The sequence below is a fragment of the Stenella coeruleoalba genome, assembly GCF_951394435.1.
Source record: "Stenella coeruleoalba genome assembly, chromosome: 21".
Lineage (NCBI taxonomy): Eukaryota > Metazoa > Chordata > Mammalia > Artiodactyla > Delphinidae > Stenella > Stenella coeruleoalba.
In genome coordinates this window covers 19,620,049-19,641,831 of record NC_137167.1, presented here as the reverse complement: position 1 = coordinate 19,641,831, position 21,783 = coordinate 19,620,049, and the positions used below count along the sequence as shown (strand labels likewise).

Here is a 21,783-nt window from a genome sequence, read left to right as displayed (position 1 = left end):
CAGCTATCAAAACCCTACCCATTGTACTATTAATACTACCCATTTGACTATTAATCTTCTCCTGATCCCTAGAGCAAGACAGAAGCACAAACTCCTATAACATGTCACCACCACATCCTGCTACAACGTTTTGTTTATATCTTTCTCAGGACACTTTGATATCTAATAATAATAGCTAACATTTATGATGTACTATTTATCAGGAACTTTTAAAAGTATTTTCCTATATTAACTCTCTTAATATTCATCATAACCCTAGGAGGTATCATCCCATTTTATAGCTGAAAAAACACAGTTATGTGGAGGTTAAATGACTATGTCATCTAACTTATGAAGACAGCAAGGCTTGTCCACCCAAGCAGTCTGTCTCCAGAAGCTACACTCTTAATTATGTGTTATACTGCCTCTCACTGCACATTATTTATTTAGATGAAGGCCCTTAAGATCAGGCCCTGAGTCTAAGCATCTTTTGTATTCTCCTATCACCAAGCAGTGTCTTTGCAGAGACAGCTGATAAATAAATAAGGAATTAGCTTCCAATGGCCTGCTATTCCTTACCCATCCAATATGTCTACTTGTGTTTTTCTATCACAACCCATCCTATCTAGTCAAGTCACACTCTGTTCCACTCTCTTCATTATCCCACACCAGGATTTAGACTCTTACTATTTTAACTGACATTTAGGCAAGGTCTACTGTGAAGCAGGCATTGGGTACAGGTGTAGGTGAAACAAGGATAAATAAGCCATGGCTCCTGCGTTTAAAAAGCACAGTATTAAACTACAGAGTGAGAAACGAAGACTGTTTGGGGAAATAGAGGAAGTCATTCAAAGTGGCTTTTTGGAGAAAATGAAGCCTGAGTTTGTCTTAAAGGCTGAAAAAAAAGGGTCGCATGAAGAGGGTGGGTAAGAGTCTAAAGCAGCATTCTAGGCAGCAGAAGCAAACAGAGCTCTCCAACATTTCCAATAATTTTGTGTGACTGGAATTAAGGTGGCAGGGGTTCAGTGGTGGGTAAAGAGGTCACGATCACCAGTTTACTAAGTGACGCTAGGATTTTCCCTCCAGAAAGCAACAGGCTTCCCTTTAATAGATTTTAGGTAGGGGAATAATGATCAGCGATTTATTTAGAGAGATCACTCAGCACTACAGAGGACGGTTTGGAAGGTGGAGAAAATGGAATCAGGGAGGTGGATTATCAAACTGATGAGATCGGAACAGGTGATTGAAGTTGTGAAAGCCTCTCAAGACGCCCCATATGGAAAGACCTCTCTGATTACATTAGTTTCCACGGTCACCCTCCCACTCTACCTCCGCCCAAATTCCTGCAGCACTAGTGAAATCTTCGGCCCAAATGTTGGCACTTAATTGTCTTTTATTTTACTCCCTATTTGTTTCCTGTACATTACTCGAGACTCCCTAATTAAAACAGTACAATAAACGTTTACGTAATTGAGATGGCTCGTGACGTCGTCCAAGGCCAGGTAACGCGTTCTGTGTTACCTAGCGCCCCCGCCGCCCCGCTCCCACATGCTGGCTCAGCCCTCGGCCGCGGGGCGCAGTCAGGACCCGTCTGCTGTGCAGAGTCCGGAGGGTTGCCGGAGTCATTTATTTCACCCTCTGATCTAACTATCGCCTCCTCCCGAGACCTAGCAGGCGGCTCTCTCCAGAGTGGCTCAAGACGCCGAGCAGGGCTGTGAGACCCGCCACATTCACCAGAGGGCGCGTCTCCCCAGTTTCCTCGCTTAGAAAGGCCCTAAGGTTCCCGTTCTCAGGACGGAGCAAATGAACGCTGGTATATTTAGGCCCTCTGCGGTCGCCGTAGCCCCAGCCTGTCAACAGGAAGTAGAATTCTATTTGGGGCTCATTATTCGGGAGAGAAAGGCCAGGGATTCGGGGGAAACACGCCCACTCCGCTGCTGCGTAAGTTCTCAGGGAGTTTGGACTCCATCCCCACTCTTGTGCCTCCCTCGCCCGCTTCTGCCCCGGTTAACGTATCTTGCCCTGAGCCAGCTCCCTGTCTTAATACAGAAGCGTCACCGCGACCATGGCCGAATACTCCTACGTGAAGCCCACCAAACTCGTGCTCAAGGGAACCAAGGCCAAGAGGTAAACCGCGAGTTTGTGCGGGAGAATCTGCCCCTCTTTTCCGACAACCCTCCGCTCTCCTCTCCCTGCGGCTAGGCTGTGGAAGCCGCCGGGAGCTGTCATTCAGGCTCCCAGCCCTTGGGCCTGGCCTCCTGCCGAGATGGACTCAGTTCCCGGCGCGGGTGCGCAGACGCACCGCCAGAGTCTCGCCCTAGCTGGGCGGACCGATAGCCGAGGAGCCACAAGTTCGGGTCTCTTGATGAGCCCCCCCCCACCTCCAGATCTATGCTTGGTGGGTCTGTATTAGTGTGATAGTGTAGGTTATAACAGTAGCTTTCTTTATTAGGAATAATTATTTTCAACATTGTCTCCCTCCCACCTAGAAAAAATTAGCTTTTAATGCAATATGTAGATGTGGATTTTGAAAAGGATATGGGTTTGAACCTAGACTCCACTAAATACTAATTTTGTGATTTGTGGCAGGTACGTTAATATCTTTGAGCTTCTATTTATTCGTTTATTGGGAGAGATTAATGATACTCTAAAAGGATTATTATGAGGATTAAGTGAGATAATATGTACAGTAAGTAACTAGAGCCAAATACAAGGAAGAAGTTATAGTGGTGATTTATGAGTATTAGATTTTTAGGAAAAGATATCTGCCCACTCATACCTCCACCTCGTTTTTAACTGCTATATTTGCTCGGAGTTGATTATTCACAAAAATGTTGAGCATTTCATCCTGGTCTGATAGAGTTTTAGGGACGTTTATGAGAGATAGAAAGAAAGTGTCAAGGAGCAAACTGAAGCCACTGCACTTGAGAACTCTGCCTAGGGGTCTGGCATCAAGAATTTATCCTGAATACATGTGAAACTGTTACTGTCTGAATTCATAGGAGGGAGGGGAGAGTTAGCTTCTGAAAGCTTATTTTGTGATGAAAATACAAACAAGTGTGTCTTATAATCATTATAACTATCAATATAATTAACACATACATAGCACTTCCTATGTGCCAAGAACTGTTCTAAGTACTACATGTTAACTTTTTTTTAAAGTCACTCTGGGTTTTCTTTTAATTATTGAGATATAATACATATACTATAAAATTCACCCTTTTAAAGTAGAATTCAGTGCCTTTTAGGATATTCACAAGGTTCACCACTGTCAAGTTGCTGAACATTTTCATCATCTCAAAAAGAAACCCCACAATCATTAGCAGTCACTCCCCATTCTGCTCATCCCCTAATCCCAGGCAACCACTAATCCACTTGTCTGTATCAGTTTGCCTCTTCTAAATATTTCATATAAATGGAATCATACAATATGTGGCCTTTTGTACCTGGCTTCTTTTCCTTAGGATAACATTCTCAAGGTTCATCTATGTTATATTAGTACTCATTCCTTTTATGGCTGAGTAATATTCCATTGTATGGATACAACACATTTTGTTTATCCATTCATCAGTTCATGGACATTTGAGTTTCCACTTTTTGGCACTTGTGAATGATGCTGCTATGAATATTCTTAATACAAGTTTCTGTGCAGACATATGTTTTCTTTTCTCTTGGGTGTATACCTAGGAGTAGAATTGTTAAGTCCTATGGTAACTCTGCATTTAACTTTTTGAGAACTCCAAACTCTTTTCTAAAGTGGCTGCACCATTTTACATTTTCATGAGCAATGTATGAAGATATGCATTTTCTTAATCCTCACAACAGCCTTAAGAGTTGCGTTAAATTATTATCCTCACTGTGTAGGTGGGGAAACTGACTTATTTTCCAAAAATCACAGAGCTAAGAAATGACAGAATCAGGCTTTTAAAAGGCAGTCTGGCTCCAGAGTCTGTTCTCTTAACTGTAACACAGTATGTACAGGATCAGAAGTGACTTCTCAGGATTAGAAGTAAGAGGGCATATCAATGTATATCATTGTAAATCAATAATTTATATATCAATGTACATCTTAAAAGAGTCTTCTAAGATTCCATCATATGACAGTATGCAAATCAATATATCTAAACTCATCTATATAAATTATCTCCTATAGTAAGAAGAAAAAGAGCAAAGAGAAGAAGAGAAAAAGAGAAGAAGATGAAGAAATTCAACTTGATATTGTTGGTGAGTCAGTTTTGTATACCTTATTCTGAGAAAAGTTAACATTGGTTGAGATCCCTTTAAAACTATTTTCCTAGTAGGGATAAGTAGTAAAAAGGAAGTAGAAGGAATTTATGACCGACTCATATTTGTCTTAAAGTGCTCAAATATTACTTATAGTTATAGATTGCTTTTATGCTCTAGCACAGTAGATGTCACTGCTGAGGCCTTTTCTTCATCATCAGGACAAAGCACAGGAGAGAGGAAACATGGTTCTCTGAATCATTACACTGCTTAATAACCCAGAGATTCTGATATATCATTTTAAAAAAGGCCTAATGTAGATAAATATTATTTTTTATTTTATTTTATTTTTTGTGGTACGCGGGCCTCTCACTGTTGTGGCCTCTCCCGTTGCGGAGCACAGGCTCTGGACGCGCAGGCTCAGCGGCCATGGCTCACGGGCCCAGCCGCTCTGCAGCATGTGGGAACCTCCCGGACCGGGGCACAAACCCGTGTCCCCTGCATCGGCAGGCGGACTCTCAACCACTGCGCCACCAGGGAAGCCCAATAAATATTATTTAACCAAATACATTTTACAAATTATTTTCTCTTTCTCTCTTTTTTTTTCATATTGATATCCAGTTGTCCCAGCATCACTGATAAATAGACTTTCCTTTCACCATTAAAGTGCTTTGGTATCTTTGTCAAGAATCAATTGACTTTATATGTGTTAAGTCTATTTCTGGACTCTGTTCCATCGATTTGTCTACTGTTCTAGTGATATATTTGTCTTGATTACTGTCATTTCATAAAGTCTTGAAATTAGGTTGTGTGAATCTCCCAACTTTATACTTCTTCTTTATACTTCTATACTTCTTTATACTCTTCTAGATCCTTTGCGTTTCCATATAAATTTTACAATTTATTATTTTCTACCATAAATCCTGTTGGATTTTCTGGGAGAATTATATTGAATCTAGGTCATTTGGGGAGAATCAACATTAAGTGTACTTGGTCAAAATGGCACAGAACATGTAAAATACAAATAATTTAAAATCATTAACTATTACATTTTTAAGAAAGTTTTAATGATCATAGGATGCTGATAATGATTCTAGGTAAAGCATTTTTTTTTTTTTTTACTGAAAACAATTATCGCTATAAGTCAGAAATAAATTATGTAAAGCTCTCACTAAATTATTTTAATTGTGGTAAAATATACATAACAAAATTTATCGCTTTAGCCATTTTTAAGTGTACAATTCAATGTCATTAAGTGCATTCACATTGTTATACAGCCATCACCACCATCCGTCTCCAGAATTTTTTTCAGCTTGCAAAACTGAAACCTTGCACCTATTAAATTATAAATGCCCATTCCTTACTCCCCCCTAGTCCCTGGCAACCTCCATTCTATTTTCTGTCTCTCTATTTTCTGTCTCTATGAATTCAACTACTCTAAGTACCTCAGAAGGGTGGAATCATACAGTATTTGTCCTTTTATGACTGTCTTACTTTGCATAATGTCTTCAGGGTTCATCCATGTTGTAGCATGTGTCAGAATTGCCTTCCTTTTTAAGGCTGAATAATATTCCTTTGTATGTATATACCACATTTGTTTATCCATTCATCTATCAATGAAAACATGGGTTGCTTCTACCTTTTGCCTGTGAACATGGTTGTATAGATATCTCTTCAAGACTCTGCTTTCATTTCTTCTTGGTATAGACCCAGAAATGGAATTGCTGGATCATATACAGTAATTCTATTTGAAATTTTGTGAGAAACCACCATACCATCACATTCCCACCAGCAGTGCACAAGAGTTCCAGTTTCTCCACATCCTCATGAACACTTGTTATTTTCTGTTTTTTTTTGATAATAGCCATCCTAATGGGTATGAAGTGGTATCCCATTATGGTTTTGGTTTGCATTTTCCTAATGATTAGTAATGTTGAGCATCTTTTCATGTGGTTATTGGCCATCTGCATATCTTCTTTGGAGAAATGCCTATTCAAGTCCTTTGCCCATCATTTGAATTGGGTTGCTTTTCTTGTGGTTGCTGAGTTTTAAGAGTTCTCTACATATCCTGGATATTTATTCCTTATCAAATACGTGATGTACAAATATTTTCTGGTTGTCTTTTTACTCTATTGATAGTGTCCTTTAATGCACAAAAATTTTTCATTTTGATGAAGTCCAGTTTGTCTGTTTATTCTTTTGTTGTTTGTACCTTTGATGTCATATCCAAGAAATCATTGCCAAATCCAGTGTCATGAGGCTTCTCCCATATGCTTTCTTCTTAGAGTTTTATCTTGATAGTTTCAGCTCTTACATGTAGGTCTTTGATGCATTTTGAGTTAGTATGTGTATATTATATTAGGTAAGGTCCAGCTTCATTTAAGCTAAACTTTTACTAATTTTTTATTAGTTATGAGAAGCCTGACCTGTTTAGCTGAATAGATAATTTTGTACAGTGTGATTAACTCAATTTTAAAAATGTTTTATTATGGAAAATTTTCAAACTAATACATAAGTAGAGAAAAGAATGTAATGAATCTTCCATGAATATAATGAATCACTGAGCTTTAGTAATAATCAATATTTTAACAGTCTTGTTTGATTTACACACATGCCCACTGTGAGATAATCTCTCATACATTTTTCTGGAGAATTTTAAAATAAATAACAGATACTAAGTCATTATAAATGTGCATTTCTTACAAGGTCAGTCTCTCTCTCTCTTTTCTTCCTTCTGTTTTGCTCTTTCTTTTAATACATAACACTATCTCATTATCAGACCCAACAAAAATTGGATACAATTTAGGTTTGTACTCAACAGTGAAAAGCTTTTCCTCTAAGATCAGGAACAAGACAAGGATGCCCACACTTGCCACTTTTATTCAAGATAGTATTGGAAGTCCTACAGAGCAATTAGGCAAGAAAAAGAAATCCAAATCAGAAAGGAAGAAGTAAAAATGTCATTATTTGCAGATGACAGGATATTATATATAGAAAACCCTAAAGACTCCACCAAAAAACTGTTAGAACTGATCAACGAATTCAGTAAAGTTGCAGAATACAAAATGAATATACAAAAATTTGTTGCATTTACTATACATTAATAATGAACTATCAGAAAGCGAAATTCACAGTCCCATTTACAACTGCATCAAAAAGAATAAAATACCTAGGAATAAATTAACAAAGGAGGTGAAAGACCTATACACTGAAAACTATAAGACATTAATGACAGAAATTGAAGAAGACATGTAGAAAAGATATTCCATGGTCATGGATTGGAAGAATTAATATTGTTAAAATGTCTAAACTAACCCCAAAGCAATCTACAGATTCAGTGAAATTCCTATCAAAATTCCAGTGGCATTTTTCACAGAAGTAGAACAAACAGTCCTAAAATTTATATGTACCACGAAAGACCCCAAATAATCAAAGCGATATAGAGAAAGAAGAACAAGGCTGGTGGTATCACACTTCCTGATTTCAAAGTATATTATAAAGCTAAAGTAATCAAAACAGTATGGTACTGACATAAAAACAAACACATAGATCAATGGAGCCAGATAGAGGGCCCAGAAATAAACCCATGCATATTCCAGGAATATACAATGAGGAAAGGACAGTCTTTTCAATAAATGATGTTGGGAAAACTGGACTGCTATCTTGTACCATACACAAAAATTAACTCAAAATGAATTAAATGTTTAAATGTAAGACCTGAAACCATAAAACTCCTAGAAGGAAAATATACGTAATAAGCTCCCTGACCTCAGTCTTAGCAATTGTAATTATAATCTGGAGGGATACATAAGAAACAGGTTGCAGTAGTCATTGCCTCTGGAAACCAGTCGTGGATGACTGGAGGCTGATATGAGAGAGTCTGTTCTCTATATATCATTTTGTACCTTCATGTGTACTGCTATTTTACATTTTAAAAGAACCTAATCTTGACAGTGGTGGTAGTAACCTAGATCTACATACCTGCATAGAAACATACAAGTGAGTGTGTGTAAAAGTGATGAAATCTGAATAAGTTTCATGGATTGTATCAGTTTTATGGATTTGGTTTTGATACTGACTATAGTTATGCAAGATGTTAGCCATTGGGAGAAAGTGATTAAAAGGTATATGAGATCTCCCTGTATTATTCTTACAACTACAAAATAAAAATTTTAAATATGTTATAATGACAACAGCAACAAGTAAGAACCTTCTGTCAAATCCAGAATATAAATTTAAATTACTGATTTTATTTTTTAGGAATCTGGTGGACAGTAACAAACTTTGGTGAAATTTCAGGAACCATAGCGATTGAAATGGATAAAGGAACCTACATACATGCACTTGACAATGGACTTTTTACACTGGGAGCTCCACATAAAGAAGGTTTGTGTCTGGTAGAAGCAATGGAAGGGAAAAGGCTACAGTATATATTTTATAACATTCACTCACTTAGGCCAAATTCTAACAAATCTCGAATATATTCCAAAGGAATGAATCCATTGATTTGACTCTTCCATTTTTTTTCCTTCTTCACTATTTACCAGTTATTGGCAACTCCCTCTTTCCAGTATAAGCATTTGAAAACATTCTGTATAGTTCCAGAAGAGTATCCATGGGAATCAAAAACAATATGAATAATTGAAATAATAAGTAGAAAGAAAAAGAAAACCTGGTTGAGTCAAAGGTTTGAATTCCTTTATTCTTTAGACCTTTTGCCAAAACTAATCTGGAGCATTAAATAACTGTTAATAATTTAAAGTTTTCTCATTCCTTTTAGCCCATGGGAAGAAGCACTAATGAGATACGAAGAAATTAGAAGATTAAAAGGCAGTAGCTTTTTGTCTGAATGGCCATCCCTTGAATAACTTAAAGCATGTAGCTTTTTAAATATTAATTGCTTATTTGTCTATGTGCTAACTGCATTTTAAAATACAAAGAGATAGTATCTTGGAAGTGACTAAATAAGCATCATGCTGACCTATCTTGTTAAGTATGTAAAACTAAACATGAGTTATATAGAAGATAAAGTAACTCTTGATACTATGAATACTGTATTATAATTACATCATAATATAATATTCTTATGTTTGTTTTTAAAAGAGCTACTTCTTTCAAGCTAAAGAGTATCTTTATATTTATAAGAAATGTCAAATTTATTTCAAATTGTTTTTTCTCCTGTAGTTGATGAGGGTCCTAGTCCTCCAGAGCAGTTTACAGCTGTCAAATTGTCTGATTCCAGGTAAGCTTGAGTTGAACTATAATTAATACATTGTAATACAATATGATACATTGTAATGGAATATTATATATCGATTAAAAGTAGTGTTTTTGAAGAATAATGAATTTGGAAAATGTTTGCTATATAAGGTATTATATAATACTTGTATTAAGAAAGTAGAATATTAAATTGTATACATAGAACTACATTGTCCAGTACGGTAGCCACTAGCCACACATGGCTTTTGAACATTTGGACTGTGGTTAGTCTTGAATTTTTATACACATACATACTATTTTTATGTTCCATATTTAATTTCCTTTCTCTCCGTTTTTAACATTGATCTATTTTATTGATCTGAAGAATTGCCCTGAAATCTGGCTATGGAAAATACCTAGGTATAAATTCAGATGGACTTGTTGTTGGGCGTTCAGATGCAATTGGACCAAGAGAACAATGGGAACCAGTCTTTCAAGATGTAAGTACTCTTATTGTTTATAAAAGTTCCTTGTCAGTGAATGGGAAAGTCTCTAACATTCACTGAGAACATATGTTCAAAAAAACCAAAAAAAGTAGACTGCAATAATGCATTAAATTTTTTAAAACCAACATGAATTCATAACCTTAAAAAGAGCTAAAAAAATAGTGCAACACAGGGGAAAAAAAAATCAACAAAGTGAAAAGACAAGCTATGGATTGGGAAAAGTATTTGCAAACCATATATCTGACAAGGTGTTAATGTCCAAATTATATAAGAAACTCATTCAATAGCAAAAGAAAGAAAAATTTAAAAATGGGCAAAGAAACTGAATAGATATTTTTCATTATATCAACAGAAAACACCAACATAGGGAGGGTGGGAGGGAGGGAGACGCAAGAGGGAAGAGATATGGGAACATATGTATATGTATAACTGATTCACTTTGTTATAAAGCAGAAACTAACACACCATTGTAAAGCAATTATACCCCAATAAAGATGTTAAAAAAAAAAAACAAAACAAACAAACAAACAAAAAAAAACACCAACATATGATAAGGCCAGGATGATAAGTCAGATACTACCAGTTATACAGAATTTGAGGGATGTTCATTTCACTTTATTTTTGGGAAAAACACTAAGTTTTAAAATTTTAAATTTAAATGAAAGAAAGACTTAAAAGTCCCTCATGTAACAAGTAAAACTTTGTTACAAAAAGGTACTCAGCAGAAAGATCAGCAGCACATATTTAAATCACCTTAGACTATACAGCCACATCCAAGCTTACCAAAAGTCATCCAGGTGACAGAAAACCGAGCCCTTACCACCTCAAATAAGAAATTAAGTCAAATCCATGTTATTAGCACTTTTGTAACTGGATATGATAGAAGATTTAATTCTTCCTACACCCAGAAGTCCCTCAGACATTGATTCTTAAAGTTCTGAGCAATAAATTCAAAGGCATCGAAGGCTAGCTTTTATGAGATATATTTTCTCTGCGTTTTTTTTTATTTTATTGAAGTATAGTTGATTATACTTCAACTATGATATGTTTTTATATTTTCTAATTATGGAGAAAAATTTAAAACACTACTATTATAATTTTTTTTGTCTTTAAAGCTAACTTTTTAAAACACTAAATCAGTCATATCCTCAATAAATCTCTGAGGCCAAGGGAAATAATTCTATTCCATACAGTTAGAATTTAGTCCTACTAATAGAATATACTAAAAATATTTAATGTGGTTATCTTTGAGTAGTAAGATTATAGGTGATTTTGGTTTTCTTTTCTGTATGTTTTTTTTTTTTTCCAAGTTTTCTTCACATTATTTTTCCTGATTACTTTTAGACATGGGAAAAATTCAATTTAGTCTCAAGACTTAAGAATTTTTTTCACAGGTATTCTCATAACTTATTTCTTATTATTTTGTTCATTTAGGGGAAAATGGCTTTACTGGCCTCAAATAGCTGCTTTATTAGATGCAATGAAGCAGGTGATATAGAAGCAAAAAGTAAAACGGCAGGAGAAGAAGAAATGATAAAGGTAATCATGAGACTTTTCTGTAGACTAATACATGTCACATGTATGATGTGACTGCTTCTCTTTAAAATGTTGTAATCTGATCCAGATTCGCTGTGTGTAATGCATTAGTGAGGGCCAGAGTGGAAGGCTTAAAGGAACGAGGGAAAAAAGCCTTTTGTAAGGTGGCTTTAATCCTTATAAATAAAGCATTAAAATCCATGTTACATTTTCTCCACTATCAGCATAATTTAAACACATCTATCAAGTATCTGCATATGTTTTGTTTTAAATTCTGTGTCATATATTTGATTTTATTTTTAAAATGTTCTCGATTTTCATAATCCTCAGTTTTACAGTCTTACAGTATTCTTTTTACCTTGAAAAATATCACTAATCTTTTTAAACAGGAATATTAATACCAGTAACTCTTCATTTCATTATTTGGAGTTGACTGATGGGGAAAAAAATACCATTCTAGACAGCTCAGGAATTAGAAGTTTCGGTCTATGTTCCATAGTTTTCTCAAAAGTCATTTTCACTGCCAAAATCTCAAAAAATTTAAATCTAAAACCTAGATATTCTTGTTATATTTTAAAAAGTATTAGTCATAATATTTTTCAATTATATAAACAAAACTACAGCAAGTAGCTGCAGGTACTCTGCTGAGTGAGGCTTTACAGAGGAGGAAACAACCTTTGACCTTCCCTACATCCTCACTGTTTTGATCAGTCACTTCATGAAGTCACACAGATAAAGTGGAGACAGGATGTGTACCCAGGCCCAACTGACTCTAGAAATTACGTTCCACATCACACTGCTTCTCAGGAAGCAGTCATTAGAAAAATGCTGGTGGATTTCTGACTCACCTATTTTTAATTTTATTTATATTTAATATTATTGTATCGTGCTTGAAGTGTTTTTCATCTGGATTACATTATAAAAGTATGATTATTAAAGACAAGCAGTACAAATGTATGTGCAGTACTTTGCACATCTACAGAAATAAAAAAACACTGTGTTATATTTATCAATAATTACAACCGTTTTTATATGAAGTACCTGTCAGATTTCCCTGGGTCTGTCTGGTTAGTCAGGTACCTGAAAGCTCTGAGCAATGATAATCCAGGACTCTTTCCACCTTGCCTTTTACATTGCAGGCTCTGCTAGTCCGTGTCAGCATCCACCTTTATAGCCTAGCCTTATCTACCAGAACACATTCCCTCCTGCCGAAAGCAGTATTGTGTCACAGACCTGGCCCAGAATTTCCCCAGGTCTTCTAGGACTCCTCCAGCCAAAACTGTCACACACATATTATTTGCACATGCCTATTGCTCACCAGTTTCTAAGCAATCTTGGAATTATGCTCTAAGGCACAGAGATCCCTTTCCAATGTGGGTCCTTTGGGTTGCAAATTGCCAGTTTCATGGCCCTGAATTCTGTCCTCTTCTTACCCCCCTCAGTTGATCCTAATTGCTGTATCTGTATCAATTAATTTATGGAATGTGATAGTAAGTATCTGTCAAAACTGATGAAAGTATAAGGAGGATTTAAAAGGGATAGATTCCAATTAGATGAAAACAAATTGTGTTATGTTAAAAGTTTTAATGTGTTGGTAATATCTATGCATAGTAAAATAGCTACTATCTTAAACTTTCAGTGTTATAAAATGAACACTAAATTGCAGGATAATTTGATCCTACTGTATTTACTTTTGCAGCCAAAATTAAATTAGTTAAATTATTGCCTAATTGGCTTAGTGGGATCTGATCTGTAAAATGCTTTTCAAATAAGTTTCTCTTCAGTGTTTCTGATGTAAGGGCTCTAAAGAAACGTATAATAGCAATTATTTAGATAAATTATATATATAAATAAAAACACATATCTAGAATCTGTCTTTTTCTGAATCTAATTGCTAAGTTAACTGTTTTCTTCTTTTGCGTAAGAAATCACCTAGAATGTTCTTCTGTAATAAGGTGGAGCAGGGGGAAGATAAATGTGTAACCTGTTGGGTTCTCATCTCCAATATCCAGATTAGATCCTGTGCTGAAAGAGAAACTAAGAAAAAAGATGATATTCCAGAAGAAGACAAAGGAAATGTCAAACAGTGTGAAATCAATTATGTGTACGTATATTTTTTCCTTTTAGAACTGTAGATTTGGCAGTGAGATGCTTCTCAAGGCACCTAAAATAAAATAACCTGAAGGACAAGCAGAGACAACATACTGTAGACTCTAGGACAGAGCACTAAACCGAATGCTTCTCTTAGGCTTCAGTTTTTGTAATTATCATCCTGCTAGCTTTCAATGCTCAAATCACTTGAGTTAATTTATTCTCCCTACTCTATAGAGTGTCTGTCATTGTCAGTACATAATGCCAACCAAATGCTTCCAGGACACAGGAGACTCCAGCCAATATTCCAAATCTTGAATTTGTAGAGCTATCCAAACAACTGCCTCTTTGATGGTGGGGTACTAAAGTCATTTTTGTTGTTGAAAAGTTGTATATTATTTAAGAAAAAGGTTTTTTTAAATAAAAAACTTTTAAAAATATTTTAAGCTCATCAGTAAACATGTATAATCAAAGTTTGAGATATTTTTCAAGAAAGATATTTTCTTAACAGAAAGAAATTCCAGAGCTTCCAAGACCACAAACTTAAAATAAGTAAAGAAGACAGTAAAATTCTTAAAAAGGCCCGGAAAGATGGATTTTTGCATGAAACACTTCTGGACAGGTAGGCATATTTTTAATCATTTCCAACTATTTTCAGTGGCCAATAGAAGTAGTGTATATAAACCCATGTTCTTTTTTAATTACTGTAATTTTCAAATTTTTGTCTTTATTTTTAATTTTTGAATGTGGTGGTATTACCTTAAAAGGACATCATAAGTCTGGGAAAAGATCACCAAGAAAGAATATCTGGAAATAGCCAGATTCCAAGTGCTTATATATTTTATTGCAAGAAATTCAGGTCTGACTGAAACTGTTTCATAAATTTATTTACCATCAACTTTTTATAACTATCAGAACCAGGGCTAGAAAGAAGTTCTTTGACTAATTTCAAAATTCAGTGAGTTCTGTTAAAGTAGTGCAGCTTTCCAAAAATGAGATAAAAATCAGTTTAAAAATTTCTAAGTATAAAATTGAATAACAAAATTGAAGCACTTTCATTAAGTTGAATTCAGATGTGTGCAGGATATTTATCATAGCACATTATTAATATTTATTTATTAGTATTCCTATTTAGGTAAGTAGTGTCCTAGATTTACAACATTTAAAAAATGCTTAGGGCTTCCCTGGTGGCGCAGTGGTTGAGAGTCCGCCTGCCGATGCAGGGGACACGGGTTTGTGCCCCGGTCCGGGAGGATCCCACATGCTGCGGAGTGGCTGGGCCCGTGAGCCATGGCCGCTGGGCCTGCATGTCCGGAGCCTGTGCTCCGCAACGGGAGAGGCCACAACAGTGAGAGGCCCGTGTATCACAAAAAAAAGAAAAGAAAAAGAGTAAGGCCTGTGTCCTCTAACTTTTATCACTTATGAAAATACAACATTGCCACCTTGTTAAATAGAAGCTTAGAGCATGCTTAAATTCAGAGGCAATTAAAATCGCTGTTATGGATTTAAAAAGCCCTCAAGCAACATGAGTTAAAGATCAGGAAAAGATTTTTTTTGTAAGAATAAAATCCATGTAGTATGAAACATAAAATTGAAAAGTAAAATTTTAATTAAACTATTTTAATATAGGCAGTGTGGTAATATAATAACCAAAATTGAGAGCACAATTTCTGAGCATGAGTTTATGTTTAGTAGCAGTTGGCTATATATGACATGTTTCTACATAGATTAATTTTTATTATTTGTTTTTGTTTAAACAGGAGAGCCAAATTGAAAGCTGATAGATATTGCAAATGACCAGGATTTTTGTTTCTGTCTTCTTTTTTTCTGAATAAAAAAATCATTGGAAGTGTTTTAACAGAATTATTGGGCTGTTATGGAATTACTGCTGAACCAGTTGCTAGATTGAACCAAGACTAATCAAGTTTAATTGAGATTCTCCATGGATGTACTTTTTTAGTCAACTGCAGTGTTTCACATGGAAATGAAACTTAGAGTACACACTTAAAGTACCACAGAATTCTCTTCTTTTCTGGATTTCCTGTCATAAAGCATGAAGTGCTACTCTGTGAAACTGATGCTTCTTGTGCAGCTTGTGGAAGCTGTCTTATTGCTTTACAGTCTTACTTTGCATTACTCAGTACAATAGATGCCTAATCAGTACCTTTAAAAGGAAATTAGAAACTCCCAGTCCAATCAGTCAGCAAGGCTTTGATTCTACCTCTTAAATGTTGCCCAAATCACACACAAGCCAAACAAATATCAGGACAAGGGGACTGCACAGAGAAAGAAATCAGGTATTAAGCAGTGGGATGGGAACAGGAAACATTTTACAAAAGAGCGAGTAGGTTCAGAACAGAGGCTAAGAGTAAAATTGGGGAAATTCCCTACTTAGGACAGTTTAACCACAATGGATATGTATTTATATAATGCTTTCATCCTCACGTGTGGGATGGGATGGGAGCTATTAAAGAGGCTCAGACACTAAGCATTGCTGAGGTCTGCTATGCTGAGACAGTTTTATTCCTAGCCTGTCTCTTTCTGAGTTCCTGAAAACAGTATTCAGGAGCCTGTGCTCCGCAACGGGAGAGGCCACAACAGTGAGAGGCCCGCGTACCACAAAAAAAAAAAAAGAATCGCCTAGGGTACCTGTAGATTTCCAAGACCCATCCTTAGAGGTACAGGCTTAGCATAACTAGGATTAGTCCCCAAAACTGACATTTAACAAGCACTCCAGGTAACTCGGAAGCAAGTGATCTGAACCACACTTTGAGAAACACTACCCTCAAGAGACTGAAGTCTTATTTCCAACAGTAGCCTGGTACCAAAGACCATCTGCCGGCCAACTGATTTCCCTGGAACATTCTGTCTGCCTGAATTTTTGAACGGAGTATATTCCTGTACTCCTTGTCACCATGCTCACCCTCATGTTCACCCAGTTCTTGCCCCCATTTGAGAGAGCAGGACTAATTACAGGTCCTGGCAACTGGAGGATACAGATTAAAAATAGGCATCGCCTGCCCTCATGGAGTTTATACACTAGTGAAGGAGGACAACAAATGAATAAAAATTGCAGGTAATAGGTGAGTGTTCCTTCCCTGTTTCCAGCATTGCACTTTATAGAACCCCCATTATGCAATGAAGTTAGTCTGGGAGAGTGGCAGAGATCAAGAATGAATGTTTTTACATATAGTCATGTGGTGCACATTTTTCCATCTTGTGCATGAGCCGTTATCATGAGGAATTTTGGTTAAGGCACTATCAAAATCAAGATACATTCTGATCAAACATTCCCCTGATTTACTAGTTTAGTAACCTTATCAAAAGGAAGGTTATATACAATAAAAGCACAAACAAAAAGCTCCCCACACCCAATTTTGACTGCTCACGCATTTTCAGATTAGATCATTTTGATTTTTCTATCTTCAAGTTCACTGACTTTCTCTTATCTCTAAACTGCTATTAAACCCAACTGATGATTTTTTAATCTCAGACACTATTTTTCACTTCTAGAATCCATCTGATCTTGTGGTTATTGCTACTGTTGTTATAATTTCTTTTTCTCTGCTGAAATTTCTTATCCATTCATTAAAAGTCTTTTTTTGGTGTTTTTGTTGTTAGGCAGAATTATAATAGCTACCTTAAAAATCCTTGTCTTCTAATTCCAACATCTGGGTCATCTCAGGATGTCACCACTGATTGCCTTTTCTTTTTAGTATGTTTCTTCATATGTCTGATATAATTAGACTGTATCCTGGACATTGTGAATAATACATTATAGAAACTGTGGATTCTGTTTTGTCCTTCTGAAGAATCTTTGTTGTTTAGTAGGCAGTTAATATGGTTGACCTCAAGCTCCAAATTCTATCTCCCCACAGTGGGCTACAGCTGAAATATCCTTTCAGTTCTTTCAGTTTTAGCTGGGCTGCTTGAAGTCTGCCCCAAAGATTTGGAGTTCTGAGATCAGTGAGAGATTTAGGCAGTATGGCTACTCTCTGTGGCTTTCTTCTTTTTTCAGGATTTCCTCCTCACTTTCTAGACTCTGGTTACTTGAACTCTGTCCTCAGATTCCTCAACTACTAATACTAAAAGTTTCTATATGAGTTTTAATGGCACTGCCTGGGGCCTGCCCTAAGTTGAAAAAATGTTGAAAATATGATTCCCTTCTTACTAGAATTAACTCCCCTCAAGTTTCTGCGTACTTTTGGTCACTCTCCATTACCTTTAGATAATTTTTAATATTTTGTCCAAAGTTTAATTTTTGCGTGTGTGAGAGGGTTAGTCTAGTCAAGCTACTCCACCATGACATGCTCGAACTCTTACTTTTTCCTTGCCCTCTTCCCAAATTAAGGACCTGTCTGGACTTTCCTAGATACAGATACAAAACTCACCAACATCCTACAGAAATAAGTTAATAAAGAAATCATTAAAATCAATGAATACATTCATACATCTTAAAATAGGCCTGAATTCCTAAAATGGACTCAGCATACCAGATGACCCAGTACCCACCCAAATGCTATGGAGTTCCTGGGTCAGCTCTAGTGTAGAGCTAATCAGGGCATGGGTTCAACTCCTTATTGTAGGAATTATATTTACTCAGTTATTCTAAACTCTTATAACACAGAAGAATATATTAAAATATGCTAGCTTAACATCATATTTTATTAACCAAATTATTATGACATGATAGCTTTCATAACGGGTGAAAAACATCAAAAATTACTTTTCAAGATATTGTTCTTTTATGGTATTATTATCATCAATATTAGCCTAAGGAGATTAATGCAGGTAACCTCTGTGATAATTTTTTCAAGCTCACTCATCTTGAAATCCATTTCATTTAATTAAAAGATTAGAAACAAAATGAGAAAAAGAACAATTTCATACCTTTACTTCCCTTTTCCTCACCCACCTATTAGTTTAAAGGCTTTTTTTTAATGCATATTTTATTAAGTGAACTGGATGGTGTTAAGGCAGGTTTTGCTTTATGACATTTCCTGTGTACTTTACCCCAGGAAAATCTCTGGCACTATTTGATGTATTTCTGTTTAATTTTTTGCCACTGGGCTACTTAAAACATTACAGAGGCTTATTTTCCAAGATGGAGAAAAAACAAGCCTTCTTTCCATTTGGCCTTGTGTTTCAACCCTGCCTTTGTATTTCATTAAAAAAAAAACAGATTTTCTTTTCAGACTGCACAGCAAGGACTTATAAATTAAAATCTGCAGGTGTTCTTCTTACAGTGTTCTGCAAACCTAATGAGGTTCTGCAATCCTGTTAGTGCTGCTAGTAGAGAAAAAGGGGCATAGCACTACTTATTAGTGTTTATTTTTCCATCATGCTATTTCCTAATTCTGGTCCTTAGATACTAAGTGGAATCGTAAGGAAGAGAACAAAGAAAACAGAGCATGTCTCTTTACTCCTTTAGAAAGGTGTAAATGTAAATATAAATAGACTCCAAGGTAAGGAATCAAGTCATGACTTCTAACCTTAGTTCCCTAACCACACCACCTGACAAAATTAAGTTGTATAGTTGTAGTCATTCACATGGGGGGAAAATAGGCAATGTCTTCTCATGTCTTATTTTTTCTTTATTATCCCTTATGCTTGTGTAAGTACTATTCCCTGTTTGTTTTTTCTTTATCCTGCTAAATATAATCCCCCAAGGCTTTTTGTTTGTTTGTTTTGTTTGTTTTTTTACCTGATACCAGAAAAAAAACCAAGGAAAACTTAAAATTAAGATAATAGTTTAGCAGGCCACCAGCATTCATACAGTCTGATGCTACCTGTGCATGCAAAATGGCTTTCTAAAGTGTGGTGACTTGTTTGGAAATCGCCAGTGGACCTCAGACCAATCTAGGCTGTCGTGCAGCTCCTCAGCCCTAAATCCTAGTATAGATCAGCTTTAAAGCAGAGCAGCAGGAATTGTTTAAATATATCCCTTCCTACTGTTGTTCAGGAAAATAATTTTTCCCCAAATTCCTACAGATACAGAACCTTCTTGTATGCTCCCTTGTTTTTCATTTTTAGCCCAGAAATCCTCTCTAGAAGCCCTTCTGTACATCCATCACTGCCTCTTCAACCTCTCCCACCTCTCCACCTATGATTACCAACTCTTCTTTTTCCATGTTCCTTTTACTGCCATAGCCTCATTTCACACCAGTGTGCCCTTTCCATAATGTAGAAAAATGGACGAAAACTTAAGCATTTAGCAGAAGGTAAACAAAAATTTCTAATAGACAAATTTCCTCTTGACTCTCCCATGAAAATGCCCCTTCTGACTTTTTCCACGCTGAATTCAGCTCTCATCCCAGTGCACCCAGTTAGAGAATCATATACTAGAGCCCAAGTACCAGTTTTGAAGCTTCTCATTACCCCTCTCCATCAACTCAGGCCTTGTAGCACATACCATCCACACCCATTACCAATGCAGTTCTACACTGCTGTACATCAGGGTCCTCGACCCACACGGAACCTAGTTCCCGGTCTTTCTCTTCACTGAGCCTCCCATCCTCTGTTTCACTGACTTCAGCATTGACACTCTCACGACGATTCATTCCAAAGATTCTGTCGACTCAGCTCAGCTGATCTTTTGCTCCACCTTAAATTATCTACAGACCAGCAAGGTTAAACACTGCTTCTGCTACACCTTCATCCTGCATTGGAAATCCTTATCTCTAACTCTGAATGACACTCCAGGAGCATGACTGTTCATTCTTTTACCAAGTACACTTTTCATTTTTAAAAGTTTTGAAATATACCTTCTCAGTTCCAAGCCCTCTCTTACTATTAGATTTAATTTTCTTGCAGTTAGTGTTTTATTTCTAAACCTAATAAATGATTTGCTTTTTAATACATTATTTTATAGTTACTGAATTCATAGAATATAAAGTATCATTTTTCAATCCAATACTAATATTTTCTTACAACAAAGAAACATATAACAAATATATTACCTCTAAGAAATTCCACATCTTGCCCAATTCCAACTGTAATCAGGACCCTCAGTTTTCTCTTTAATATTAGAAAATTACTAATCAATTCATGTGTAACTAAGAAGTGAATAAAAAGTCATTTTATAGGTCTAAGAACACATTTACTATCTTTCCTTCTGCTTTCTGCCTCCCCCCACTATTCTAATGCATACCCAGGAGTTGGGGGGGTATGGTGCTAATAGACCTACCATTAACTACACAGAGTCACAAAATAATCAGTACTAAACGCACTGACTTCTTTCTTCTTTCTTGGGATTTCTCATCTCACTCATATCAAACCCAGGAGAAGTGGGGTAGTTTCACCATGATTTTACAAAACCAGGGCTTGCATTTTCAGTAATATAGCAGATTAGACACCATGAATGGCACTCCTTATTAAAACAACTAATACACTGGGTGAAATATTTTAAATATCTTTTAAAACACCACTCATCCACACAAAAGAAAGGAAGCTACAGATATCAAACAAAGGGAAAACAGTAACCCACAGAGATGAATGAGGACCAAACCTCACTCTCACCTGGAAGTTTCTTCCAAATCCTGGAGACTGAGCTTTTGCTTTGACAAGTGTCCAAGATATGGGAGGTAGGAGCCTGGACTCACCCAGGAGGGAATCTATGACTATAAAGGGCTATGCCTTCAAGGGTAACAGTGCATGAGAAATAAATCTTATTGCACAGAGGTGGGTGACAAAGAAAGTTTTTCTTTTGTTTGGCACTGAGTAGAAGGAAAGGAAAAAAATAAAAATACACAGAGAAACAAAGAACCATTCATGAGAATCAGGAGAAGCAAAAACAAAAATTAATCATCAAATGTATAATATTAAATAACTATACTTGACATGTTTAAAGAAATAAAACTTATTTCTGGGATATAAGCAGGAAATAAGAGATTATGGGACTTCCCTGGTGGCGCAGTGGTTGAGAATCCGCCTGCCAATGCAGGGACACAAGTTCGATCCCTGGTCCGGGAAGAACCCACATACTGCGGAGCAACTAAGCCCGTACGCCACAACTACTGAGGCTGCGCTCTACAGCCCGCGAGCCATAACTACTGAGCCCCCGTGCCACGGCTACTGAAGCCCATGTGCCTAGAGCCCATGCTCCACAACAAGAGAAACCACCACAACGAGAAACCCATGCAGTGCAACGAAGAGTAGCCCCTGCTCGCCACAACTAGAGAAAGCCTGTGTGCAGCAACAAAGACCCAACACAGCCAAAAAATAAATTAATTTAAAAAAAACCCTCATT

The 21,783-nt window shown here is 36.3% G+C and overlaps 2 protein-coding genes across 10 annotated transcripts in view; one reads left to right on the top strand and one right to left on the bottom strand.

Moving 5' to 3' along the window:
• Nucleotides 1–21,783, bottom strand: part of LOC307179853 (uncharacterized protein) — a 1,051,707-nt gene that overhangs the window by 1,020,210 nt on the left and 9,714 nt on the right. The window lies entirely within an intron of this gene.
• Nucleotides 1,834–15,398, top strand: FRG1 (FSHD region gene 1). Its single transcript, XM_079909309.1, has 10 exons — nt 1,834–1,920; nt 2,029–2,106; nt 4,133–4,203; nt 8,464–8,589; nt 9,388–9,445; nt 9,788–9,902; nt 11,343–11,447; nt 13,457–13,548; nt 14,047–14,157; nt 15,296–15,398. Exons 2-10 carry the CDS (start codon nt 2,045–2,047, stop codon nt 15,330–15,332), a joined length of 777 nt encoding a protein of 258 aa, XP_079765435.1. The 5' UTR covers nt 1,834–1,920; nt 2,029–2,044; the 3' UTR covers nt 15,333–15,398.

Bases quoted from the DNA above. Each gene is read 5' to 3' on its own strand.
- FRG1 (XM_079909309.1), top strand. From the start codon at position 2,045: ATGGCCGAATACTCCTACGTGAAGCCCACCAAACTCGTGCTCAAGGGA. The intron at 9,903-11,342 runs GTAAGTACTCTT...TTGTTCATTTAG, and splicing joins GGGAACCAGTCTTTCAAGAT to GGGAAAATGGCTTTACTGGC. The intron at 13,549-14,046 runs GTACGTATATTT...TTTTCTTAACAG, and splicing joins CAGTGTGAAATCAATTATGT to AAAGAAATTCCAGAGCTTCC.